This window comes from Pseudopipra pipra, chromosome 1 (assembly GCF_036250125.1).
Source record: "Pseudopipra pipra isolate bDixPip1 chromosome 1, bDixPip1.hap1, whole genome shotgun sequence".
NCBI lineage: Eukaryota > Metazoa > Chordata > Aves > Passeriformes > Pipridae > Pseudopipra > Pseudopipra pipra.
Window position 1 is genome coordinate 111,999,202 of NC_087549.1, and position 16,938 is coordinate 112,016,139.

Here is a 16,938-nt window from a genome sequence, read left to right on the forward strand (position 1 = left end):
TGGTCATGTCCTGATCCAGATAAAAGAAAACCGGACCCATGCATGGAACCAGAAGCCTTTGCACATCTTCTCTTGGTGTGACCACTGGTCTTGAGTGAGGTCAAGGTTTCCTGTTAGTATTTCACTCATTGTCTCATTTCAGATACTTCAGTGGCCTTCAGAAAACCATTCACTCTCCCTTCATTCCCCCAACCATAAATGAGTGACAAAAGAAATAAGACTGGATGCGGTAACTAAGTATATGAGAAGGTGTAAGTGGAAGGAACCTACAGCCCTTTCCATCCTCCTCCATCCCTTCCCCACCCTCTGTGCCTGACCAGTCTGTACATAAATACGTTTGCCTTTGCTATTACCAGCTGTCCTTATGTGCATATACCCAGCACATATGGATAGAGTTATCATCGAGGCAGTCATATTCCTGAACATCAATGATCAGCAGTGAAGTCAGCAGCTGGGGACTGTATTTTCATGAGACTTCTGCTTCTACCAGTAATGACCTACAAAAAACTTTCTGCTGGACCTCTCTCTAATGAAAAACATAGTTTTCAGTGGAGACAGGCTAAAGAGTTTTCAGGTTATGCTGTGTTGTGCACACATATTACAAACAAATATGAAATCGACTACACCTATGGGCCTATTGTTCCTGTCTCCAAATGAATCCCCTGTTTGAGAGGTCAGTCTGAACCGACCTATAGCAAAGACTGAAAGGTCAGTCTTTGCGTTATCCACAAGGCTACTTTGCTGACTCCTACCTTTTTTTTCACCTGTGTATCTGCTCGATGCTCCATCACCCTGGTTACGTGTGGACTTGGAGAGCCAGCAGTGGTCAGGGGTGAGCTCTGGCTGTGCCGGGTGCAGGTTTGTTTGACTGTGAGGGCATCTTGGAGCTGCACATTGCAAGGCAGCAGTCACAATTCTGGGTCCTGGAGGAAGGATAGTCCTTTCCTGCAGGCAGGATTTTCAGACACTGGAAACCCCTAATTCATCCTGTAGAGAGGGAACTCTGATGCCTTCTAGGAATTATCTGGCAGAACGATCACCTCTAAGAAAGGACCTTTTGTTTGCTGTGAAAAATATGATTGGTCTGCCTCCTAATCCAAGTGTTTACAAGATGTTGACAGTTATACTTATCAAAAGACTCAGATGTTCTTTTCCCCTTTATAGTTCAAGCACCTTTTTACCAGGTTCAGGACCTCAAAGCATTACATAATTACTCACCTCGCTTCCGTCGTTTGCACTATCTCTTCATCAAGCAGTACAGTTTGTAGCATTTTTAAGAGAATCAATAAAAAAGCAGCAAGGTTGCCTGATGCTTGTGAAGCTTTTGGTACAAATATGCAGGTAAAATGGAAGATCTATCCACAGCCATATAATGTCTTTACATTTATTTCCTCACATTTACTTCCAGCAGCTCTGTTGCTTTCTTATTACTGAAGATCCACAATATCAACAATCCTCCTCCTTCTAATGACCACCAGCAATGGGATTTTGCAAGTTAAAGCAATAGTGATGTAAGAATTTCCGTCAAATCCATGGGGTGTATTTCTGTGCTTTTTCTACAGTTCAAAGACAAAAAGTTTCCTGCTGTGTTTAATATGTATACTACATTGGCTAATTGTAGCACAATTGATGCAAAAAAAACCTCTGAAACAAAGTATGGTTTAAAGCATATAACCAGTAAAGCAGTAACCTCCAGATCCTCACATACCTTGAAGGTCATTCCCTGCAGAGAGCAGAAAGCAACTGAAGTAACTGTAAAAGGCACTGTGATTTCTTTTTCCTGTGCAGCAAATGAAAGAAAGTACTGCTCATCAGAAAGCAACCATTTCCTTGAGGGCAATCTGCATGGCTAAACCATGTTTTTCAGGTTTTAAAGGTTTCGCTTTAATGATCTCCTTAGTCCTTGACTGCCTTAAGGAGCCTGACCCGTTCCTCTGTGGGTATTTTTTCTTGCATGCTGCACAAAGAAAAATCTGAGGAAGCCTTCATCACTAATAAGAAGGAATTGACTGCTTACAGAGGCTGGTTTTGGAGGTTTTGTAAGAAATCACTTCGAATCACAGCCAGAGGTAATCGCAGGAGTGAAGATTATCTCCCTCTGACCATGTGTAACTTATTGTTTGCTTTCAGACTTTACAGTCCCTGCAACATCCAAGTATTCCTCCTATATCTTGGACTTCAGCACTCCTGTTTTTCAATAGTCTTAAATAAAGTTATGTGCAAAAAATATGGAAGCAGGTACACAGGAACAACATTGGGAAGGATGGGGAGTACAAGAAGAAATAATAGGAAAGAGACTGCAACTTGACTGAGAATTTGAACTTCAAACTGTCTGTCCACCTATGGAATCTGAATCACCACACAGAAAAAAAAAAAATGTTCCCCTACCTCAGTGACCATCATAGTGGATTTTTGCCTCTGGTTTGCAACACCATGTATTACAAATAAAAGCTGAAACCAGACATGCCAGAATCTCTTATTACTTTGAGCTGGAAGTACAGTGCCACATCTATAGCTGGGCATGCCATTTGCTTCCTCAGTTTATGTTGCTGCTAAAATAGGTCAAGATGACTCCACTTGCCTTTTGCTTTGAGTCTCTTAAAGCATGTCATAAAGATAGGCCAGTAGCACTGCTTAATTGACCATCGATACCAGTATCAATTCTAGCTGTAAATAACTCATCTTAGGTCAAATAGAAATATTTTTTTCAAATTCGTATGAATTTCTTTTAATTTATTTTATTCAGTCCCCAAGTCCTTTAAGAGTTGTAGCAGAAAAGCAGGAGACATAAGGATTATGATAATGGCTCAGTGCCTCAAATTAATTTGGTCCACAATTCATTTGAGATTCCTTTACAGATTGTACCACTTTGTTATCCTTTAGCCTTTTACACAGATGGATGAAGGAGCTCAGAATGCAGAATAAAGAAGGAAGAGGTAGAAGGAAAACATCAAGTATATAATCAGAGCATGATATACAATTGAAACCAGCAGAAATCTGATGCATATGAAGAAGGGAGGATAATAATAATAATAATAATGGCCAGTCTTCGCGAGCGAAGATTTTGGGAAAGGTCATTAACCCTTCCAGCCTGCGCAGTGGATTTTTTAGGTGAGACACAGCGTGCGCTGAACTGAGCCCACCCTTTAGTCCTGAGGTTCATCTGCCGGGGCCGAGCAAAGCTTGGACAGTGGCAGTGAGGTCCCCAGGATGTAGGTTTGTTTAGAGTGACCTTCTCTTAGGTGGATTGCCTACCAAGGCTGACGAGCTCCACCTGCCCAGGGGGCCGGGAATCGAACCCGGGTCGCAGTGGTGAGAGTCAGGCACTCTAACCACTAGACCACCAGAGGCCCCAGAAGGGAGGATAAACACTAAGAAAAAAAAAACATTAACAGTAACAATGTGCAAGAAAAAAATCAATTTATTGTTCCATCTGTGTAGAATGAATTTGATTCAACAGCCTCAGAAGTCACAGTGAGAATTCTTATCTAACAAAGTCAGCTATAGCTCAGGCCACATGTCTGTCTTTTTACAGACAGTGTACAGAGTATGACCAGACATCTTTCTGCCATTATGAATATATACACCTATCTCAGTGTATGTGAGCATATGTGTATTTCCACAGTTCCTTTGAAAGTCACAAAGATTAAATGCAGCCCTTTTGAACAATCAATAATAACAAGGCAATTAGGGGCTGAGTGGCCATACAGATACATGTATGTTTAAGGGTAAATCTGCCAAAGTACAAAAGTACAGGTTTAAATGCTACAAGGACCAGTTAGCACAGAAATCAACAGCAGCTGGAGTCTAATCCTGCATTATTCTATCACAGGAAGCTTTGCCAGTGAGTGCAGGACTGGTGCCTGGCTACGGCCTGCCTTTAAGTGGTAGAAAAAGGGAACTTGGGTAACAATGAATGCTCCCCTCCACAGTCACAAACAATTGTTCTTCCTGCCCCTGTAATCTGTGCCATATTTACCCACTTCTCACTGCAGTCTGGATTCTCAAATGGAGCCTTTCTACATGCTTATGTACTACATTAACCTTCAGCCATTTCCTTCAAATACCTGTACTTGCCTGCAGGCCTGAAGAAGGCAGCTAAGCACCTTCCCCCCTCCTTGCCATTTCCAGCGCTGTTACTGACACACCTGTTACAGCTGAAGATGAGGTTCTGAAGCCTGTAGCTGTTCCTCGAAGTACAGAAGCTGATCCACTTCAAAGCAATCGCTTGCTCTAGCAACTAGCTTCTCCAAACATCTCCTGATCTCCTCCTCGCTGGCATTCTGCTGTCTCGCTTGCCTGAGATAGCTGTACACAGCTTCGAATACGTCCACTCCCAGCTTCTCAATGGCAGATCTGGGGATAAATATTGCACAGAAGGCCAAGTAAAAGTTAACTCACATTATATTAATAATACAAGCAATAACTAGTACTGATTTTTTCTAAATGTTGTAGTTTTGATTAAAATGATATCGTGATGCACCTTATTTGTCTGACAGCAAAAGCAATTAAAGTTTCCTGGAGAATTCCTCCATGATTGTTTGCTATACAAAGAGCCCAGGAGTAAAAACCTGGACATAGTAAAGTCATGGGAAGCATGGCCATCGTCATTGTTACAATCTTTTCCATGCTGAGTCCGACATACTCTTTTATCTACAAAAAGTCTGGTATACACACATGTATTATTTCCTTTGGATTTCATCAAAACCAAAAAGGAGCAACCCCAGTCAGCTGAACATCAGTGGCATTTTATGTGAACACATTTTGGGATTCATTGCTTTATTTTAGCTTCTATCAAATACAAGAAAACCATTGTACAAGCTCAGCATGAGCTAACTGGCACTTATTTCTTTTCCTACAGTGCTCTCCTTTTATCAGAAAACAGATCTGTAATTCAGTGACAAAACATACACTCACAGCATCTTAATGTTGACTTATAAAGAAGACCCATTTGAAAACTGCAAGGCAATGAACAGTGTTTCTTCCTTCTAAAGGAAAATGTCTTTAAATTCACATATCACAGGCCACAGGTAACAAAATTTTCCACGCAGTGATGGCTTCTTAATATTTTGATGAAAATATCAGAGTAATTTCCCTTCAGCATATTAGAGACTATCTACCCACTCTGTACACTTCTGCCACAGGATTTGTGCTTGGTTTTTTCACTAAAGTTCTATATGTTAGAGCAATTGAGAGTTGGTTGTCTTTTAGTATCTGTCTTGCACATTTTAGAGGTGATGATGCCTTCAATTAGTTAGAAAGTTAGCTGGACTAATTGGAATCACATTGCAGGAACACCTCCAATTTACATTTAAAAATGGCTTACTTTGGTTAGGTAAACTTGTGCTAAGCAGCCTTTCCTCCCACTAGCATTTTTGCTAGGATTTCAAAAGTATTTAGGCGGGACAATCCTTCCCTTTTCCTTCATGCCATGACAGAAGATCTGTCATGGCATGAAGACCTCTTCAATAAAGCTTCTCAGCAAATCTGAAGAAAGTTTCTCTGACAAATTTCTCTTCCAGATACTAAAATAATTGTATCTGAGATTCCCAAGTATTTCTCAAGCATTACACATGTCATTTTAGAACACCTGATGCCTTAACGCTTGTGGTAATTCTTTCAGATGAAAAGGGGGTACTCGGAAGGGAACCATGTCATATGGTGCCTGCATTAGGCTCAGCCAATGCCTGAGGGCAGCAGGGATCTGGGACACGCTTGGCTTGTGGCCATACCAAGGATTGCCCTTTCTGAACTACACAGCTCTAGAGGTGTCTGCTGGTGCCAGTGTTAAGGCTTAACACTTCAATACTCTCTCTGCACAGGGGTTCAGATGGAGGGGGCACAACACTTCCCATAGCAGTTTAAATGGTTAAATCTGCCTCCCGACATCATCACATACTCCAGTTGTAGTTTTTTGCTGGTTTCGTATTGATTTTGCTACACGTCTACCACCAGGGCAAGGTCAACTGTTCCAACAGTATAACCTACCTAAAGGGGTAGTTGTGATGCCTTTGAATTTTTAGGATTTTTAGCTTTTTGTAGATTTTAATGTAGCTGTATAGTCTGTCACACTTCAGAATAGTAGTTAGCGCTCATCAAACCCTATTCCCCTATTTCATATTGAATTTTCTCAATTCTTTAGGCTTGTTTAGGCTCCTTTCAAGGCAGGACTATAGTAAACACATTCTGTTTAAGAACATGCACCCCAAGCTTGAACAACAAGATACCATCACAATCAAAGGAACCTTCAAGCCCGGAACCTTGGAGAAGCTCCAAAGACCGTACGTGTTGTGAAGACGAGGAAGATGAAGAAGAAGAGGAAGAAAGGCATCTTAGGACCTCCAACTCAATTTCTGGGGAGGCATGCAGGGGGCAGAGCTGGGGGCGAGTAGTTCTCGGATCAGACCACACATTGTGCATGCCTTTTTGTACTCCTTGTGCTAGAAGACCTTCATTAAAGACCTGCTCCATATCTTATCGCTACTAAATCAGCCTGGTGAGTTGTTTTTTTCCCCCGATTCTTAGGCAACAGTTGCTTTTCATCAGCGGACATCCTGTTACCGCTGAGGAATAACATCATCATAGTGAGACGGCAGCCAGTAAGAGTCCCACATTATGTATATTCCCCCATTCTTAGGAAAACATGACAAAGAATTTTACTTTATTGCTTCTCAAACTTCTACTCCCATCCCACTTGCTTTCTCCTTTTCTTACACCTTGGTCGTGCCCAGGTATGATCCCCCTTTGTCTTCACGTCACCCCTCCTGCTGGCTCCTGACACAGAAGCAGATCAGGAATTTGGGGCAAAGAAAGCCAAGACCCAGGATCAGAAGCCACAGGGCCAAGCTGGAATCTCTGCAGATTCAGACTGGACTCAGTGCTGCTTCCCATAACTAGAAACTGCCTTTTTCTTTTCTACCAATAGTGTTCTTTAGGGGAAAACTGAAACTCTTGGAAATAATTAATTCTCAGACACTGGAAGCCGAGGGATTGGATTACCATAAAAAACTAAGTAGATATTTGTTTGACAAATAATGTACATTTCTTTACAAAACATCATCAAAAATATCACAGTATTTCTCTCCAACAGTTGAAAATCAATATATGAGAAGCTATTTTGAAATCACTGTTACTTCATCAGTGCCTTTACTGATTCTTCTCTCCCTCTTAGACAAGTGTGTTTAATTTTTTGGCACAGCTGTCTATTTAAAGATGAAAAATTAAGCAAATATGTACCTTGGGAGTATTGCTTCTGCCAACAAATGTGACCTGCAGACTTAAATCTTTTCAGTTCAGCTTGGGAGAGCATGAAAATCAGCTAATCAGTATAATAGCTGATACAATAGAATTAATGGGGAAATGTTCATAGGTTAAAAATTAAGGGGTAGGTAACAAAAATTACAACCTGCTTTTACAAAAGAAGACATCAGGCTCTGTTTGGACTTGGGAGCTGCATTAATTTGACTCTGTTATCACATCATGCATTTTCTGTCACAGAGGCAGAAGAGTAGAGTTTAAGACAGTAAATGTCAAAGAGGTGTTACTGAGTGAATCTATCATCCTGATTGAGGGAAGGTGGAAATCACTTCCCAGAAAGCAAAGTTTGTCCATTATGGCCCTGATCCTTTGCTAGGGGATATTTGTCCATCCATGTGAAGTCCTACAGAGGCACAATTATGGATTTTGCACTGCTCTTCTGTTTATAGTTGGTTTGATTTCACATCTAAAATACAGGACACCTGCACTACTGTTTTGAAATTAATAAAAGCCAAATCACCAAATGTGCTGTGAGAGCAAGTACAGAATTCCCATTTAAACTCCCATTTGGCCATCCATGTTTTCTGATTTACTGACATTTACTCTGTGCTATCTTATAGCTCCCTCACCTACAAACTCACTATGAATCATCATCTCTTTCTCAGCCTAGACAACACAAGCAAAGGGGATATTTAGGATTTCATTACTGTGACAAACTTTGTGGCCCAAACCCCCATCCCAAACTGCCCTAAATTGTTTTTCAGTGTGCTGAAATCAAAGGAGTTACATCAGGCTCTACCATTAAAGGGTCTGACCCAGGATGATACACACTAATGTGCTTAAATGTCATATCTCAGATTGGTTTTTCTCCCATTTCACTGGGTTACAGAGGCTCAGATAGATAGAGAGATTCATTGAGCACAACTTTTCTCACTCCTTTTGGCTCTAGAGAGTAGTCTCAATGCTCCAGATAGAGGAGGCACAGGGCTGGGGACCTCCACAGCCTGGAAACATGCTGTGACCACCAACCTGTGGCTGCACAGCAGATATTGCCAGTCTGGGGACACTGTCATGCATGGAAGCTGTGGTCTGAAAAATAATGCCTCTTGTTGCCAGCTTTTGTGCAGCACACAACTCATGCCTGAGAAAATTAACTGGAACAAGCCCAAAGGCCATAAAAGCAGACAGATATCTCATTTGTGGATAATAATGGGGTTTGGACACGAGATAGAGACTTAGTTCTATCAAGGATAAGGCACTTCTGAGCATGTGAGAAGCAGGAAGAATATCAGCAAAAGGGCACTTACTACTTCGACTCACTGCTGGCATTAGAGGGGAGCTAAATAAGAGCCTTGAGAACTGCAATTTTATACTCAGGGTGCCTAAAAGTGTTCCAAGTAATTTAGTGCATCTGGGCACAAATGAATTTGTCAGGCTATCTGGTGATTTGCAGCTGATTTCCTATGCATCACTGCAAAAATTACTAAAATTTGACAATACAATAATGTTGTGTTCTCAACTGGCTGAGGAAGTTGTAAATCTTTCCCTAAGTGAACAAAGAATTTTCTATTATCTCATGGGTCTTTATTTTGACTATTCTGCTACTAGCTACATATTAACATTTCCTTTCTGGTTTGGAGATCAATCACAATGCACGTACCTTTATGCAGCACTGACAAAAGCCACAAAACAAGATTAATGCTTACATTTGTGCTCCTCCATGGGCATTAGCAGCCGGGTTAATATCTCTCAACAGCTTGTCATTGCCTGCCTTGAAGGATGAATATGACACAAATCAGAAGCTAGAGGGGTTTTCAGCTTCTCATTTTCAAATGTCATTCAGCATGATGGCAACTCATTTAAAACCATCCTGCTCTCCCTCACGCACTCCCAAAGGGCAGTGTCACTCTTTGCTTGAAAACACCCAGTTTTCACTAGTGCCTCCAGGGAGCTGTGGTGTGGTCTGTGCTTGGGAGCAAGGAGAGGCTCTGTAGGTGCCGAGTCACCATGCTCTGCACAAGTCACTACTGAACACGCCAGAGTAATACCATGAAAGCCCCTCTGGATCAGGCATGAGCAACATCATCTCACCTCTGTGGTAACAGGCAACACACACACTGCTCCTAAGACAACCACAGAAAATTCAGTTATTTCAAAATACTATTGTTAGTCATGCCTACCTCAACCTTAATAAAGAAACTTTCTGGACATGGAATACCCATTCCAGTGGGCATTTATTTATCTTTTTGGATGCAGCCAAACATCTATGAGCACACTCTAAAGCAGGAAGCAAATCTGTTAGGATTTGGGCTCATGAGGCACAAAAGCAAGTACAGGGATCTTTGAAAGAATAATTTCAGTAGACGCCACTAAATTCTGTTCTCCCTAACCCAAGGGTGTCCCTATGGAGTTCAGCAGTATTACTTAGGATTCTCATCAATACATTCAACTCCAATTTGTCCCTGAACATTTTATTTCCAAGCATTAATTTATTAACCTTATATTTCTCTTTAAAACAGTACAATTGTTCCACTTTGCTGTGAACCAGCAGTGACATGAATCTTGGTGAAAAAGATTGTTACATTTAACTCCCAAGATGACTCTGCAAAAGAATCAGGAAACTACATATCTGTAATCTCATAAAAATTCTGGTTTCTAACTGTACCAGAAAATCTTAGGATATCTGCCACAACGTTTCATGGTTCAGTAAACAAACAGGTTTATCTCAGAATACAAAAGATCTTTGTCCTCTCAGGTTATCTTCCTGTCATTCAGTTTGCTGGCATTACTGACTATGAATGTTTAAAACTTCTTTGAAACTTGAAAGAAATGGCTCTGGGTTCAAAACTACACTTACAGCAAAGCTTGTCTGTTGCTGTATAACAACCCTTTGAGATCTGCTAGAAGAAGTGCATAATAAGTTCCATGATTTATTTTTCAGGAACTTATTTCTAAAGGTAGGGTGACACCTTTCTAGTTCTGACAGCTGTTCAATCTTGGGAAATGGCAAAGTCTAACAAAAGGCCTTATTAAAAAAAAAAAAAAAGGAAATTGAAAGAATTATTATATAAAAGCTAGTAAAAAAGAAATCTGAATTGCTAATATTAGCCTTCACCTTCAAGCCTCAATGGACTTTGACTTTATGCATATTACTGCTGAATGAAAATTTCTTCACTTGAAGACACAATGATAATTTTCATAATTTGTCCTTAATTGCTTCCTAATTCCTTAATTAAAACACCTTAATTTGATTGCAAACAAAACTCTCTGATGTCCTACTTCAAAGACCTGCAAAATCTAAAGCATATTTAGGACATGTTTTCCCATAAGCCAGGAAGGATCTTATTATTAAAAGACGTAGACACACAGGTTAAGAAATATCAACAATAATATTCCCCATGCACCTCATTTTGAGAGATAAATGAATTTTTAAAATAGGAATTGAAACTGACATCTGCTCTTGGAAGAGACGTTAATTAGAGTTTAGAGCTGTTAGTTGAAGTCTAGCTACTACGAATTTAGAAGATACTCTTTCATAAGAGAAAATGTTTTTTTTTTTTAGTTTTTCCCACAGAAAGAAACAAATTACAACAAAACATAGCAATTTAAATCAAACTTGAATATTCCAATTTTAAAGTCTTCCTTCCTATACCAGGAAATTTACTACCAATACTAAAAATGAGAGAGGAAACATATTTGCTTATATAGAGCTATTCTTCTTGAGAAAGGATAGGTGAGAATCATGCCATTTAGTGCCCATGAAGAATCACCCAAAGCACACTTCCCTGGGCTGCAGTTTCTTTATATGCAATCCGAGACTTCCCTGTCTTGCTAAAACTATTTTAAACAACATCCTGATTTTTAACAGTGTCATAGCATACAAAGAATCTTTGAAAAGTCATTAGTTTAATTCACTCAGCATCACTGATCAAGGTCAAGCAAAAATTCATGGCACATTTAACACATACCTGACGCTATTTGCTTTGTTTATCAATGCATTTGTTTTAGACAGATGTGCCTGAAAAGAAGCACAATATACAGCTACATCTTGAATGTGGGCATGTGGTCACTGTAGTGACCTCTGAAAAGTCAATAATTATATCCAGTTCTCATAAGAGTTTAAGAATATAACTGCAATCTCTTTTGTTCAGCTGTGTGGCAATACAGAGTTAATGCTGATTTCTTCTTACGTGGCTTGCTTTTGGGCATTGTACGTCTAGATGCCTGAAAATACAGCATAAAAAAAACCAACAAAGAATACTACTAATATTCACAGAAACATAACAATCATAATATCCTATCTAAATAACTTGTTTCAGATTCAGTAGTAGATTCAAAAAGATAAAACCCAAGCTCACTCTGAAACGTGACTGATGCAGAAAAATTGTCATTAAGCTAAAATGCATTTTTCCAATATTCAACTCCTTTTATTTTCCTGCAGAAAAATGTTAATGGAGATACATGTCTAATGTGTTATGTTAAAACTAAGAGCAAGGTTAGGCCTTACAAATACTAGTATCCTCTGGTTTTGTCACAATCTTTGGCCATGTCTAGCTAACACAAATACGGTACATATACTACTGTGAACGTAGCACAGTTGGTTTGGTATCTCCAAACTCTGAAGACCAACACCTCATGAAAACAAGGTGCTCAGCAAGGAGGTTCCTTGTAGAAGGAGACAGACATGCAATAGAGCCACCTCTGATGCTGCTGCACCCTCAGAAGTGGCGGCTGCTCTCTTTGGAGTAATGGCAAATGCAGATCTGCAAACCTCTTCCCAATGCAAGGCAGTTTGTATGTTGCCCAGTCTCTGGTGGTTTACCCCTATTTTTTATGCTACCAGCTGTGCATTGTTTATTTTCTTCCACACAGGGAATGTGAGATGTATATACCTTAATGACTTACATATACAAAAGAAAGAAATCACTATGTGATGACTGAGAAATAAAAAGTAAGATTTTTTTCTTACAGAGAAGTACAGTATTAGAGTAGCAAGTAGATAAAGACAGAAGCAATATGGGACACACCACACGTTGGTAGTCCTGGCAAGGGTTTGGTAAATGTCCTTTTCATATTCCCTACCTATATTTCCCCTAAGTGCCTCTGTAAACTTCCCAAGGTTGCAGTGCTGCTTCTAGTAAACACTGTCAAGATTCTTCAAGTGGTTCCACATTGAAAACAGACTATATAATTAATGCTCCGTGAAAGCACTCTCACATTTACAAACTATTGACAAAATCAAGGTGCTAGAAAACTGAACAGCTCAATCTATGCATTATGTATGCACAGCATGAGAAACTAAGGAAATCAGGCTTTGTGTGCAAAACAAAAAGGTGTATAACTCTAATTCTCCAAATGTTTTGTGTTTGTTCCTTGACATTTTAAAATTAGTCTATACTTATAATTTTATATGTGTTGCTATTGGACTGCAATTTTCAAACTGAATAAAAACTCTCTCTAGTACTAAACAATTAGAAAATTACTGTCCACTCACAAAAAAACCCTTAAAATTCAGAATAACAGAATGGCTCATGGATCTATGATGTGCAGCTCAATAGAGAAGCTGAAAAAAATATGAGTTTTCTTTACATATCTAAGTAAATTCACAAAATATTACACATTATTTTAAGGTTTAGACCTGAGGTTTAAGTAATCTGCAAAATGAGCATTCCAAGAAAATGCATCAAGTTTAGTTGTGCCCTATTACACTCACTCTAACTACTGAGTTTGTTCTCATTATTCATTTCAAGGTGCATCACAACAAAGGTAAAGTTGCTAAGGACTGTTGAAGTGATGGTATTTGCAGGTGACAAGTTTTTCCCATGTCAGATGCAGGATGGAGAGACGTAGTGTAAAAAACAAAGGGCTGCCCTTTTTTGACACAGAAAGGGGAAGAGTATGGACAATGGGAAGAAATTGAATGAAGACCCATGGAAAATGCATGAGACCCTCAGGTTCAGCTTTAGCCTTGAGGGCGTACTACTGCTTCTGCTCCAGAGGATTCCCACACTTCTGGGTAGGACCCACTGTTTCACTTGCCTTTATTTCTTCTTGGGCAGGATTCACCTGTTTCCACTTTCTCAGTTGTTGCTTGGGACAGCAATGACTCCAAGCCAGAAGCATTCACTCACTTCTTCCTGATAGGACCCAAAAACCAATTTCCCAGTTTGGTCACATACAGGCAGGTTTAACTCTCCTAGTGCTCCCGGTTAGTTTACTGTACTCTCACTTTCTTGTAAAGCAAACAGAAAACAGCAAACCCCAAATACTTCCTTCAAATTTGGGTCTGGAAGATAATGGTGCAATTATCTTGAAATACATTTACAGTAAAAGAAAGAGAAACTTATGGACCAAGATGTTTAATGTGTTTCCATAATGAACTCATTCAAGTAATTTGGAGACTGGCCTTTAAAAATGAGGTGTGAGAAACTGTGACAAGGAGGATGGATTTGTAAATAACATTTTGGCTTAGCCCAGGAGATGTAAAAAGCTATGGTTATGCCTTAAGATGTCTTGGGATCACCAGACAGAAATCATTACCAAAAAATGGAGTGTTGAACAGAACAACTGTGGTGTGCGTAAGAGGAATTCAATGCTCAGAAACATTTCATGATTAATACCTTCAAGAATCCTGTACTCTACTCATCTGCAAAAAACCATGAGAGCCCACTGTCAATAAACTTCCTTACCGAATATGTCTTTTGTTTGTGAGAAGACATCTTATTCCTCAAGTATGTTTGCATCATGGCACCTCCGACATGACAGTCAATGGCAATTCACAAGTCACTGAGAACTTTTTTAATGGAAGTCTAAAAAAATCAATTAGGTTTTCTATATTTGTTGCTTTTATCTTCACCTAAAGTTGCCTTCAATGACGTCAATAACAAAACCAGTGTCAGCAGGCTCAAAAAGGTCCACCCAACATCTAATAAAATACTACATCAAACAATACTTTCTTTACTGCAGTAATTCAAAAATGTGCATAAATAAATGTACAAAAAGTCTACTATACTGTAAGCATTTTAGAACAACTTAAAGAATATCCAGTGACTATTCAATGACTTCAATATAACCTTTCTTTCTGAACTTTTAAAATAAACAATGCATTTGATGCCAACGTCACAAGCACAAGAAGCATATATGCATAATGCTCATGAGTCTGAACCAATGGTGTTATGAGCATTCACAGGAGCAGAATAAAAATATCACCAAATGCCTTTTCCCCATGACTTCTGAAAGACAGCTTTACTTATGCTCAGCAGGGAATGATGAAGTCTTTTGCCTCATCATGGTATGCTGCTGTGTGTAAGACTTCAGGGACTGACTAAGAGGTGCTCACTGCTGTGTTAAAGGATTTTAATTTTCTTAAAATTTGGGGCGTAAAAGCCTTTTCCTTTTACTGACGAACACTTCATTGAATTCTAAACTGCATATTAAAGTTCATGGCTATTAAAATGACTCATTTTAGTCATGGATACGTCCACAAAGGAGAACAAAACACTGTACTAAGTTTTTGTATGGACCTCAGGGGAAAAAAATTAAGAGGTGCTATTTCAATTTGATCTGACATAGAAAAAAATGCTTTGGTTTGAGAGCTGCTTCTGAAGAAGTGGTTCTCTTCTGAGATGCACAGTTGGAAAGTCTCTATAAGGGAGCATCAGTGGAACAGTTGTTAGTTTTTCTTCATGGATCTCTCTGGTGAAGGTAATCTGGCTCTGGATAGTGTGTGACAGCTATGCTTCTCAGACTGAGGCATGCACCAAGTTACCCAGTACCATCAAGGATCGGAACCACCATGAGAATTAGATGGTGGGCAGGACAGAAAATACCAAGGAAGGGTTCCTCCTATTTCCTGCATCTAACATGACTCCTCAGCTTAAAATATGAGAAATATGAGTCACACAACTCTGATTTATATATTTGGTTGACTTCTCACTGTTAACATGCAAGGCTGGGAAGGAGCATAATGAGAAAAAGCTCAAGATAACCTTTGTGGGAGTTAAATCAAGAAATGGAGATTCCTTATCAATACTGCAGATCCCAATATCGAAATGCTTAGCACTGAAGTGGAAATTTTTGTGGAGAGAATGAACTCTGCTTGAAAGGTAACTCTGTTATTAACTTTATAACAAATTCTCATTCCAAATAAAACAGACTAGAAATTGTTGTCACTGGAGTAGGTGATTTTATCGTGCTTTTACTGAGAGGACAGCAATTCACAATGCTGCAACCAAGAGTGCAACGGGAATTGGAAAGAAATAGTAAGGGGAAATATTCAGGGGTTGTAGTGAAGAAAGCTGGTGACTGAATCATAAACACGCTCAGGATGCCTACAGGTTAAGCTCTGAGCTATTTTTTTTTTTTTGTAACCTAAAATAGGAGGAGACCAAGGACTCCTACCTACCATATTAAAGGACATCAATGGCTTCCTTCTATACTCCTGTAAAGACTTTTAGCGCAACTTCCATCTCACATGAGTATCTTGTAAAGTCCTATACAAGAATACAGTAGAAGCCTCCTAAATTGATGCTCTAATAAGCAGCATCTCTCTACTGTCAAAGAAGGCATTCAGTGCAGCACACTGCAGTAACTCGAGCAATGAGCACATCACATCTGTGATCAAGTAATTGTCTTGCTACAGTTATTTGCAAGCCCACATTATTCATGTGTCCATTAGAAATGGCTAAAAGGCACTTTTGCTGTTAAACCCTGTGTTATTTTAGATGAATCTACCATTTTATCGGAGTTAATGAGATAGCTTTCTTTCAGTAATGTCACCTGTAATATGTGGGCACAAACCTTACTTTCCGAGCAATCCATGACATAAGAGTCTCCCTCATCAGACTCTATTGTTGCTAGCATCTGAAAATGGTGCAAATCCCAAACCTTCATACTCCTCTTTCTACAGTGACTTGACAACTGAACAGATTTCACTGCATTTCCACATTATCATCCCTGCTCTTCTTTTCTCTTTCCTTATAAGAACTCCAGCTACTCAGTTGCTGTAGGACAACCCCTCCACATTGTCTCTTTCATTAGAAGCTGTGATCTGGAAGACCCCCCTACTAAGCCTGCATCTACCTGAGTAAAACTGAATTGCCACAAGTCTAAATTATATTAGCCTTGCTTAGGTGGCACTGCTGTGTGGATGACATACAACAAACACATCATGTGAAGTTTGCTGAGGGATGAGCAGAACAGCTGTGGCTTCATGCGTTGTTGTGCAGCCAAATGTACTTCCCTCTTGCCACTGAAACCCCCACTGTGCCCTGTGTGCAGATTGGCCATGGGTCAGAGTTTGCAGTGATCTTCCTGTGTATGTGCATGCTGGGTACCGTGCTCACTCACTTGGTCCTTAACACTTTACCTTCCAAGCAATTAACATGCTCGCTCACCTTTATATATTCAGAAAATGACATAGTTGTAGCATATTTTGGAGAAAGGACAATAACATGAGTCATAACTAATTATGAAAAGCATGAAAGAGCACTGGAAAAACAGAATTTGAAAGAAGCAAGTGACTTAGTCATACCTCAGCCCTAAAAGCAATGGCCATGAAGTTCAAATAGTTAAGGCTTATCTGGGAACCATGAGAACACAAGGTGAAGGCTATAAGATTAGTGGATATTTTGACTAAACAACCTCACCTTGAGACTAGATGGCACAACATGACACATTTTT

At 39.6% G+C, this 16,938-nt stretch overlaps 1 protein-coding gene and 1 long non-coding RNA gene across 6 annotated transcripts in view; one reads left to right on the plus strand and one right to left on the minus strand.

The window, feature by feature from the left end:
- Positions 1-3,403: 3,403 nt before the first annotated feature.
- Positions 3,404-16,938, minus strand: part of NEK11 (NIMA related kinase 11) — an 85,469-nt gene continuing 71,934 nt past the window's right edge. For 4 of the 5 annotated variants that reach the window (XM_064671751.1, XM_064671743.1, XM_064671733.1 and 1 more), the window contains one exon: positions 3,404-4,356. In XM_064671751.1, the coding sequence (XP_064527821.1) occupies positions 4,152-4,356 (205 nt within the window). In that variant the 3' untranslated portion in view covers positions 3,404-4,151. The remainder of the gene's footprint in view (positions 4,357-16,938) is intronic. The other variant, XM_064671760.1, reaches the window with a different exon arrangement.
- Positions 15,021-16,938, plus strand: part of LOC135422543 (uncharacterized) — a 54,117-nt gene continuing 52,199 nt past the window's right edge. The window contains exon 1 of the long non-coding RNA XR_010434521.1: positions 15,021-15,362. This is a non-coding gene — a long non-coding RNA (uncharacterized LOC135422543). The remainder of the gene's footprint in view (positions 15,363-16,938) is intronic.